The sequence below is a fragment of the Silene latifolia genome, chromosome Y (genome assembly GCF_048544455.1).
Source record: "Silene latifolia isolate original U9 population chromosome Y, ASM4854445v1, whole genome shotgun sequence".
NCBI lineage: Eukaryota > Viridiplantae > Streptophyta > Magnoliopsida > Caryophyllales > Caryophyllaceae > Silene > Silene latifolia.
The window spans coordinates 365,178,657-365,189,961 of record NC_133538.1 but is presented as its reverse complement, the minus strand read 5'-3'; the positions used below and the strand labels follow the sequence as shown (position 1 = coordinate 365,189,961).

At 45.5% G+C, this 11,305-nt stretch overlaps 2 protein-coding genes across 2 annotated transcripts; both read left to right on the top strand.

Moving 5' to 3' along the window:
• The first annotated feature begins 253 nt into the window (after window positions 1-253).
• On the top strand, window positions 254-832 carry LOC141631778 (uncharacterized). Its single transcript, XM_074444401.1, has one exon. It carries the CDS (start codon window positions 254-256, stop codon window positions 830-832), a length of 579 nt encoding a protein of 192 aa, XP_074300502.1.
• A 2,436-nt stretch (window positions 833-3,268) lies between these two features.
• Window positions 3,269-4,483, top strand: LOC141631777 (uncharacterized). Its single transcript, XM_074444399.1, has 2 exons — window positions 3,269-4,106; window positions 4,218-4,483. Exons 1-2 carry the CDS (start codon window positions 3,269-3,271, stop codon window positions 4,481-4,483), a joined length of 1,104 nt encoding a protein of 367 aa, XP_074300500.1.
• Window positions 4,484-11,305: the final 6,822 nt, after the last annotated feature.

The following is an 11,305-nucleotide window of genomic DNA, read 5'->3' as shown; positions in this document are numbered from 1 at the left end:
AGCAGGAAACACATATCCCGGGATGTGCTCCTATATGCCACATACTCCAGACAGTCAGTTCAGGCCAATTGTGAACTCAACACCATTACCTGGAAGCTACATGGTACCTCCTTACATGCCAGGAGGAACACCAAATCCATATGGGATCTACTCGGTACCCCACAACCAGGGTATGGGGGTAGGAAGCCATGTAGAATAACAGTTGCAGAATATCAGGTCCTTACTCAGCAAGGTTCCAGGGTTACCACGTCCCATGGAGGTAGCTACCCCGGAGTGCTATGCGGATTCCCCTTTCATGGACAGCATTGCCCTTATCAGCATGCCAAAGGGGTTCACCACACCAACAATGACGTTGTATGATGGAACAGAGGATCCGCTGGAGCACGTCAACCAGTACAAACAGAAAATGATAGTGGTTGCAGCAACATGGCCTAAAAAGGAGGCATGGATGTGGAAAGGATTCGGTTCCCCCTTATCAAGAGCTGCACTCCAGTGGTTTGTTAACCTTTCCAACAAGTCTATTTCCAGCTTCGTAGGGTTAGTGAATGTTTTCAATCAGCAGTTCGCAAGCAGTCGCAAGCCAGAAAAATTATCCAGTGATTTATACCGGATCGTTCAGAAGTTCGAGGAGTCCACCAGGGATTATCTTGCCATATTCAATGTGGAAAAAATATCTATCCCTAGGTGCGACCCTACAACGGCGGTCAACGCCTTCAGAAGGGAACTGCATCACGACTCTGATTTATACAAGGATCTCACCAAGCATCCATGTGCCACCTTTAAGGAAGTCAAGCAAATTGCAGAGGCTACTTATCGCCTAGAGGAGGATTAGGATATAAGGGACCTGTATGGAATAGAGTCGTCTAGCAGAAAAATCACAACAGAGAGAAAGAATGAAAGAGCCAAACCCTACAACAAGAACACAGTGAACAAAGTCTCAGGAGAAATAGAGAGCACCGAGGCTCCACCTAAGCTCAGCGAGTATGGGTTCACCACTGGACTTGCTGGGGTAATGAAGGCAATCAGGGAGCTAGGGCAGAGGGTCAGGTAGCCCAAGAAGCCTATTCCCAGGGAGAACGACAGAAGAGATGCCAGCAAAAGGTGTGAATACCACAACGATATTGGCCACAATACAGAAGATTATGTAGTACTACAAAAGGAAGTGAAGCACCTCTACAGTGCTGGATGCTTGGCTCACCTGCTCCCCAAGGGGGCGAAATCTGGAAAGGTCAATACTGCTGACCAGGCCCAACCATCCCCACCTCCACCTTACTCAAAGGTAGTGAACGTCATCACAGGGGCGTCGGAGATATGTGGTCTCACTTATTCACCAGCAAAGCGCCATACAACTGAGACTAAAGGAGATAAACCAGAGTTATCCCTCAGGGTCAGAAGACAGGATCTACCAGCAATCTCATTCGACGAGGCAGACGTACCTGATGAGGCAGAACACCACCATGACGCCTTGATCATTACCCTTTCTATAGGGAATTGCCTTGTTAAAAAGATATTGGTAGATACAGGAAGCTCTGTGAATCTGATAATTCTGAAAACCTTGAAGAACATGGGGTTCAGCGAGAAAGACCTGGTGAAGAAGGCAGTACCCTTAGTAGGTTTCAGCGGAGAAACCAAACAGTCCCTTGGAGAAATAGTGGTACCTACCTTTGCAGGGGGTATGAACAAATAGGTACGGTACTTGGTCATTAATGGTCCGTCAACTTATAACGTGAAACTTGGCAGGCCTTGAATCCATGAAATGACAGCGGTACCATCAACGTACCATCAGAGCCTGAAGTTTCCTACACCCTGGGGGGTACAAGAGATACGGGGAGATCAAAATGAAGCTCGGGATTGCTACAAGAACGCTTTGAAACCCACCGCAGCTGGTCCAGCATAACAATTACAAAATGTGCGTCCAGAGGGAGTATATCGCACCTCCTCAAGAGGAACTCGACGAAGTAAACCTGGACCCACAGTTTCTAGCAAGAACAATGCTGGTGGGAGCTGATTGTGCAGGTAACATCCGTGAGCAGATAATTGAATTTCTACGTACTAACATGGATTATTTTGCCTGGTCCCATAGCGATATGATTGGCATAGATCCAAGTATAATTACACACCGGTTAAATGTAGACCCCAGCTTTCCTCCAGTCCAGCAGAAAAGGCGGAAATTTTCTCCAGAAAGGAACGAGGTGATAAACCAGGAGGTAGACAACCTCATGGCAGCAGGCAAGATCAGGGAAGTTAACTACCCAGAATGGCTCTCAAATGTTGTGGTTGTACCCAAGAAGAACAACAAGTGAAGAGTATGTGTCGATTTCACAGATCTTAACAAAGCTTGCCCAAAAGACCCGTTCCCCCTGCCGCACATTGATTCCATGGTAGACGCTACATCAGGGCATGAGCTGACCTTCCTTGACGCCTGGAGTGGGTACAACCAGATAAAAATGGACCCTAAGGATCAGGAGAAAACGCCTTCAGATCTGACAGAGGCTTGTACTGCTACAATGTGATGCCCTTTGGTCTCAAGAATGCTGGTTCCACCTATCAGCGCCTGGTGAATAGAATGTTTAAGGAGGAGATAGGGAGAACAATGGAAGTCTACATTGACGATATGGTAGTCAAATCCGAGAAGGTAGAACAACATATGTCCCACCTAGAGAATACCTTCTCGATCCTCAGAAAATACCATATGAAGCTGAACCCCCTGAAATGCACCTTTGGAGTCTCCTCTGGGAAATTCCTGGGGTACTTGGTGACGCAAAGAGGGATAGAGGCCAGCACGGAGCAAATCAAAGAAGTACTTCAGTTAGAATCTCCTCAGAAGCCAAAGGACGTACAGAGGCTCACACGTCGGGTAGTAGCCCTAAACCGGTTCATATCAAGGTCCTCAGACAGGTGTCGATTGTTCTATGACATCCTGAGGAAGAGCCAGAAGTTTGAGTGGACGCAGGAGCATGAAAAGGCGTTTGGGAAGCTCAAGCAGTACCTAAGCACCCCACCTCTTCTCTCCAAGCCAGAATAGGGAGAACCGCTGTACTTGTATCTATCAGTGACAGAGGTGGTTGTAAGCGATGTACTGGTACGAGAGCACGAAGGAATGTAGAAACCAGTATACTATATAAGCAAGTCTCTGTTACCTGCAGAGACCAGGTACACATCTCTAGAAAAACTCATTTTAGCACTTGTTACTGCTTCGTATAAATTGCGTCCCTATTTTGAGTCACATACAATTTCAGTCGTGACCAACTACCCCCTGAAAACCATAATGAGAAAACCCGAAGTGTCAGGGAGAATGGTTAACTGGTCTATCCACCTGAGTGGGTACGACCTGGAATTTGAACCCCGAACAGCCATAAAGTCCCAAGCCCTAGCTGACTTTGTGTCAGACTTTAGTCCCACCCTTCAAGAACAAGTCGACAGTGAAATCTTGACCCTAAGTGAGGCTAAAGGGGAGCAGGTATGGGAGTTACATGTTGGTGGGGCATCCTATACGAAGGGAGCAGGGGTAGGGCTGGTCCTAAAATCACCTCAGGGGGAACAGATAATACAGGCAGTACGGTGTGAGTTCAAAGAAACGAATAACGAGGCTGAATACAAGGCCCTAATCTTAGGACTCCAATTAGCCTTAGAATTGCAAATCAGCCGCATCGAGGTGTACAATGACTCCAAACTAATCGTAAACCATGTGAATAACATATACACGGTCAGGGATCCTAAAATGATAGCCTACATGGAAGTGGCGAAGGAGCTCAAACTCCGCTTTGCCTCCTTCCACATCCGGCAGATACCAAGGGATCAGAATGTTGAAGCGGATGCTCTCGCCACCCTAGGAGCAGCCTTCATTCCAGGGGCAGTGGGTACTATACCATTCATACATGTCATGAAACCTGCCATACGTCAGAATGAACAGCAGAACGCCAGTAAGACTACAACCACCCAGTGGACATACGAAGCAGGGATACTGTGTACTGCCACACCCCAGGAAGAGATTGATGATTGGCGCAAGCCTTACATTAGTTGGCTATGTGATGAGGTATTACCACCTGACCAGAAAGACATCAGGAGCTTCAAAATGAAATCCTCCAGATTCGTACTCATTGATGGTATCCAATTTAGGAAGTCCTAGGCAGGACCCTATCTGAGGTGCTTAAGCATACAGGAGGCACAGGCAGTAATGTGTGATATCCACAGTGCTGATTGTGAAAATCACACAGGGGGTAGAAGCCTGTCCAACAAGACACTAAGGCAGGGTTACTTCTGGCCTGCCATGAGGAAGGACGCCATATATTACGTCAAGAAATGCAAAGAATGCCAAAGGCACGCTCCTGTCAGCCACCAGCCAGTAGAACATATGTATCCGATCATCTCGCCTTGGCCTTTTATGAAATGGAGAATGGACATTGTGGGACCATTACGCCGCGCTTCTGGAAACATGGCGTACATGCTGGCAATGACGGATTACTTCTCTAAATGGATATAGGCAGAAGCTTTCCCTCAGATCCAGAAGAAGCATGTGATATCTTTCATCAAGAGGAACATAGTCAGCAGATATTGCATCCCTTTAGAAATCATATGTGACAACAGGTCACAATTCATATCCAACAGAACGAAAGACTACTGCGCCAGGTGGAACATCAAGTTGCTTAAGTCCACTCCTAGGAATTCGCAGTCCAACGGTCAGGCAGAATCCAGCAACAATATAGTCATGAATAACCTAAAAAGAAGGCTGTAGGAGATAGGAGGCAACTGGGCAAATGAGCTCCCGTTCGTGCTGTGGTCTGATAGAACTACCCCCAAAGTGGCAACAGGTTAAACACCATTCAGTCTGGTATATGGGGCCGAGGCAGTTATTTCCTCTGAGGTGCAAGTACCGACGCATCGATATGCCAATGCCACCGAAGAGAGGAACCAGGTAGAAATGGCCAGCCGCCTGGATACCATTGATGAGCCAAGGACCAGCGCCCAAATCAGGATGGCAGCCTACAAGCAGACAGCTGCCAGGAGTTACAACAAAAACGTAAGGCTAAGAACGCAGCAGAGAGGGGACCTGGTACTCAGGAAGGTATTCTCAAACACCAAGAATCAGAGTGTAGGCAAATTCGCCTACAACTGGGAAGGTCCCTACCGCATAGAAGACATCATGGGTAATGGGGCATACAAGTTGGAGACTATGGATGGGGAAGCTGTCCCTAGATCCTGGAACATCATTCACCTTAAAAACTATTATGTCTGAGGTTCCAGGTGCAGGACCCAGAAGTTCCACCTCCAACAGGTACATCCCAGGACCCTTGAATCCTAGCATTCAGTACTCTAGAAAACTTAGAACATGAACTAACTTGCTAAAAGTGTCTTTGATTAAGCAGCTATCGCTTGAAGGGGAACAACCCCAGAACCCACTTGTTGGAGCCACATCTCACTCTCTCATAAGGTATATATGCAAAGAACTAATCATTTTGTTTCGTACCGCCCGACTGTACCACCTGCATTGGTCTAACAGTAACATCTCTTTTGACAGCAGGAACAACTAAGTCACCAGGCATGGTCTTTCATTCAGTACGCACATGCTAAGTCTCCTGAATTCAGCAGGTACTACTAAGGAAATGACAACTTACAATGTATCTTTCAAATCCTTTGAGTCAAAACCCTTTTTCTTATTTTCCCTTGGTGTCAACTTCACAGGTGTCACAAGGAGCAAAATGTGGAAGCAGCGTACTTAGTATTTCAAAAGGCCAATATGAAATTCTATTTCTTTTAAGTTGTTGTAAAACTCTGGGGGAACACACTTTGTACTCCCTAAACTATTTTGGATTTATGAAATTGCTTCCATTTTAGGTTTATCATTGTTTTTGGATTAAATGTGGGTATGGTAAATTGAATATTAAGGGAATGTCCTAGTAGGCTAACTGATGAACATGAACTAGCAAATTGTTCCTCCTGCAGGATGTACCCAATGTGTGCGTGGTCGAAACAGAGGGATTCAAGCATCCTGATGGACATAAAGCTCCCTAAACCACCATAGACACCTCAACAAGTATGAAGCCGGCACACAAACATAAAGAACAAAAAAATTGCTAGCAAAACAATAGAAGGAACAAAACGGAATTTTCATAAACACCCCTCGGCATGGGGAACTTGAAAAGTAAGTATTTTTGCCCCTCCTACGAAGCAAAAACAAAAGAGTACTAAAAGGTGCCCAAAACTACCAGGCACCAAGAGTTGGATTATAATGGGCCACCATACAGGGTGCCCAACAAAACATCAAGATAAAAAATAATAATTTAAATTTAAATGCCTAAACTAGGCAGCAGCAGCAGAATCCGGGGCGGCAGCAGGAACATCTACAGGGGTGTTGGGCCCCATAATATCCTCTCCCCCAGATAAACCTTCCCCTCCCTGGGCAATAAGGACATCCTCCATGACCTCCCCGACCGATGCGACAGCTGGTTGTTCAGTCTTAGCACTGGTCTCTCCTTCATCACCACCCAACAAGTCGTTGATGAGGCTGAAGTCCGTTGATTGGATATGCAGCACTAAACATCTGTTCCTCCTCAGCAAGGTCCTAGTAGTAGTGTTCATCCGCCTCAAACTCCTTGATGCATTTGATCTTTGTTTCCTAGGCGGAAACCAATGTAGAGTCTAAGAGCAGATGCTTCAACATCTCCACCTCCTTGTGAGCCTCTTCCATACGCCTCTCTGCTGCCCTCCTCTCAGCATCCAGCTGCTTCTGGGCACCCGCCCTCTCCTCAGCCAGCTTCTTTTAGCTCGCCACCTTCTCCCTCCTAGTCAGCGCCAGATCTGCCTCCACCTTCCCCATGTTGACGTTGAGGTTGTTCACCTCCCTCATCAAGCTGGTGACCTCCCTGCGCAGGAACAGGCCGTCCTACAAGACCTGCAAGAAGAACAATCAGCAGCACGAACAAAATAGACCAATGAAGCACAAAGGGAATTAAAAAAGTACCTGCAGGGCGCATCTAGGAGCTTCATCTAGTACTGTAGGAAGAGGGGTATTTCCAAGGGAATGGAAAGCAGCAGGGTGCAGGAGTTGTTCCATTTGAGGCCAGAGGGGCACCCCACTAGAGCCATACCCCTTGGGAAGGCGGATTACGGTGGAGGTATTGGACAGAGGAGGCTTAGGAGCCACTGCAGCCAGAGGAGCAATCTCAATAAGGTCAAGCGTGTTAACATGCTCCCTTTCAGCAAGGAGCGATGGATTCTTCTTAGGAGAAGGACCGAGGAGGCAGAAGCAACTTGCTTCCTCTTTATATCCAGCAGGGAGTGAGAGGAAACAAGAATATTCTCTAGTACAGGAACACAGTTAGAACATAAACGCAAATGTCCATATAGCAAAAACGAAAACCTATAAAAAACAAAGCCTTACCAGACGACATCTGGAATTCGGCAGCTGGGGGTTCTTGCTAAATGGTGGAGGTACCAACTTCCTCTTCTTCTTCTTCCTCCTCTTCTTCTCTCTCTTCTTCCTCTTCTTTCTCTCCTTCACTAATGTCAAGAGGTTCGGAGGTAGATGCACCAACAGGGGAAGAAAGTACACCAGGGTAAGAACGAGTTGCAACAGGAAGAGCAAATAAACGGCTAATCACGTTGTGATCTCTTGAGGGAACTGGCTGCTTCAAACCTACAGCAGTACACCAGTAAGAACATTAAGATAAAAGAAAAACGACAGACACCCAGAAATTAAAATTACCTTTAGAGGCCCCCCACTTGTCAAATAAGTACTCAGGGGTAGGGGTAAGAGAGTCAATCTTAACGAAGATGAAGTTCGTATTCCAGCCTTCATTCCTCAATTTGGGAGGAAGGATCACGCCAGGGTTGCTGGTGTCACAGGACCTCAAGGTGATAAGCCCAACAAAAAAGGGCCTGAAAGTATAGAGCAGGGCGAGGTCACCCAGAGCAATCCCCAGAGCGTGATCCTCAGCAAGGATGCAGAGCGAAACCAGAATGCTCCATGCATGAGGCGCAAGCTGGCAGATCGCCAACCTGTAGTGACGCAAGATCCTTTGCACCAAAAGAGGGAATGGAAAATACAAACCCTGGGTAAAAGGTTACTCGTACAGGCATAACCAACCGGGATTATGGGCATCCGGTGCCTCCCTAGGCTGAGGAATGTGAATCTCGACCTCCTGCCCAAGGCCAAACCTCTCTCTCACCTCCTCGAGGGGGGTATCAACAAAGCTGGAATCGTACAGATAGTAATCTGCGAGGATCCCAGAGGATTAGAAGGGAGAGAGAGAGCAGCAGCAGATGGACCCCCACTAGGAGAAGCAGGAGGAGCGGTGCAGCGGATAGCCTTTTCGACCATGATTACGAAGTTTAGAGGTGAAAAAATTAAGAGAGAGGGAAGAAAGTAAGGAGTTTACCTGGTGGATAGGTAGATTTTATAAGAAGGGAGGGAGAGTATAGGGTTTTAGGGAAAGGGGTTAATAAGGACGGGAATAAAGGAAGTAGGAGGGGGAGGGGGAGGGGGAGGGGTGTATTTATAACCGAAGGGAGTTAAGAGAGGAAGTTAAGAGAAGGAGTTAAGAGAAGGGAGTTAAAGGAGGGAGTTAGGTTGGGGGGGGGGGGATCGAGGGAAAGGGGAGGTGGGGAGTTATTGAGAGGAAGTGACTGATTAGACCTCTAACGATCAGGCTCAGTGGATAAGAATGCAAGTGGGCTGATGTCACGCTATGACATCGCCACTACACGCGGCGTCCAGGAGGGAAGCAACTCCCAGCATCCATCGAGCAAGAATAGAACCTGGCAGTTGCTTGGGGGTAATTGTATGGGTAAAAATACCCTCTCATTCTCATCATGACGTGGCAACTCTTAATTGGATAAAATAAAGGCACACAGATCAATAACAAGGCAGCAGGCTGCTAGACGTAAGGAAGAACAAGGGGGGACGAACCTAGACATTCAAGTGATACAAAAGCCACGTTTGAATTAAGTAGCAAGCAGCCAGCGGGAACGTTGAAGTGGTCAGCAGGAACATTGCAGTGATCAGCAAAAGCTTTGACAAAGTCAGCAACCACTTCCTATTTCATAAGAAGTGGAGCGTATGGTTGAGCATATGTAGGGAGCATGTGCGACAATTCAAAGGAGGGCTATAAAATAGCAACGAACATAAGATTCAAGGGCATTCATCATTGACTCCACTCGAAGAAATATCATTCACCACCTGCAACAATTAATATCATTAACACACCTATAAATTTATACATCGTTCGTATCATTTGTACTTAGTCATTTGGAGATCACTGTTGTATCTCCTGATCGTTCCAGCTAGGTTCACCCTTGAATACTACTACTACTACTAGTGGATCATTGGTGGGATACCATCCCCCCCGCGGTTTTTCCCACATTTTGGGTTTCCCGCGTCACCATTTTGCTTGTGTCGTTTGTCTGTCTTTCTTTTCATTTGTTTCTCTTTCGTACTAGTTGTTTATTTTCATTCTCACTATGTTCTTACTACCGATCTACTTAAGTCTTTAATATCATATTTTAATTGGAATACCCGCATTGACTCACAAATCTTTAGTCGGTAAAATCTTACCAAAACCGCCCCCTATTTCCTTATCCCCTTCCTCCCAAGAGTTACCTCATCCTCCTCAACTCGTACACAGCTCATATTCCCTTGTCCAATTCCCTTTCGTGCGGACTCTTTTTTATCTTGTCATTACACTCATCTTCCTCCTCTTCGTTCCTCTTTTTCTTTCTTATTCTCCCTTTTCTTTTTATACTCCATTTCCCTTCCCTGCTCCACTGCCACATCACCCAATCTTTTTCTCATTCTCCTTCATTTCTTTTTCGTTGCCACTTATAGGCTCTTCTCATGCTCCTCATTAATTCTGATTCATCCTCCGCTCTCCCTTCCCATTTTCCTTACCCCCCTCTTTCTAATACCAATCAACATGTTTTCCTCCCCGTCTCCCCTCTTTTCCCTTCCCTTTCTTCTCGTGTCCGCCTCCTTTTTACAATTTTCCTCGTCGCCACGTTTTCCCTTCGCCATTGTCGCTAGCTCCTCCTCTCTCCCTTCTCCCTTCTCCCCTTCTCCTTTGTCGTCGTCTCTTCCCATTCTCCACCTCCCTTACCTCTTTGCCCTTGTTCTCCCTTCACCCCCTTACCCTGCTTTTCATCCATGGCCATCCTTCACCTCCTCCGCACCCTCCATTCTTTCTTCTCCGTTTTGCCTTTTTTCCTTTCTCCAACTTTCTAATGTTGTCAAAAATAATAGAATAAGTAATTTTCAATTTGTATAGCATTAAGTTGCTTCTATCATTTTTTTTATTTCAAGTAGACCTGACAAATAGACCAGGTCGTGTCGTGTTCGTGTCAATATTAAACGGGTCATTTGTCTCAACTCAACCCGTTTAACCCAATAAACTACGTTTTATAACCCTATTATCCCAAAAATGGTGAATCATACTTGATCGCTATTATCCCAAAAATGATGAATCAACATTATCCGTTAGAATCACTATGTAACCACAATTTCTCAACCACAACGAGCAATAAATGGGTATATAATGATTAACTCATACTTGATCCATACAAAAGGAACACTTGAAAATGCTACTCGTACCACAACTTATTTTCTCTAGGAGGAATAAATTGCATAGTGCATCGGGAGATGGGGTTAGAAACATGAAACTCATTTCTACTATCATTATTCATGAAGCAAACCAAGCCAAATGGGGAAGCGATGAACCAATTTGAGTTCACAAAATAAGGAGGTCAATGCTATACCACTTTTTAAGGGTACGATGATAAGAATACCCGAAAAATTCATCAGTGTGCGTAAACATGAAATACCAGGGCTTTTGTGGTGAGGTAATGAAAGAGAAGTTCCATAAGAAGCGCTTTAAAATCGCTATTTCATTCTATCTCTCACAAACACAACCAGCTTTAAATATACTTAAATATACTGGCAACATGAAGATAGGCCAGAATTTTCCCCAATAGGTCATGTGACAGAATAGAATGTATACAAACCACGTCGATACAAAATTTTAATTAATTTACACGATCAAGGTCATTTTAGCTTTCGACCTTTCTTACTTGAAATATTTATCTTTAAACAAGTGCTGGTACCTGAAGAACTATATTGATCAATGTTACTCGGTATTCGATACCATAGCCATTAGAATAACATAACTGATAACTGCCTTCTAGAACAAGATTGTACCATGCTATAGCTATTACATAACAAAATTATACAGCCGAGCATTTACCTTCAGAACATGCCTCTCAAACAGACAGCCTTGCACATGTCAGTAGATAGTAGATACATGACAATTTTACCATT

Coding starts and splice junctions, on each gene's coding strand:
- LOC141631778 (XM_074444401.1), top strand. CDS start 254: ATGGAGGTAGCTACCCCGGAGTGCTATGCGGATTCCCCTTTCATGGAC.
- LOC141631777 (XM_074444399.1), top strand. CDS start 3,269: ATGAGAAAACCCGAAGTGTCAGGGAGAATGGTTAACTGGTCTATCCAC. Junction 4,107..4,217: donor CAGATTCGTACTCATTGATG/GTATCCAATTTA, acceptor AAAATCACACAG/GGGGTAGAAGCCTGTCCAAC.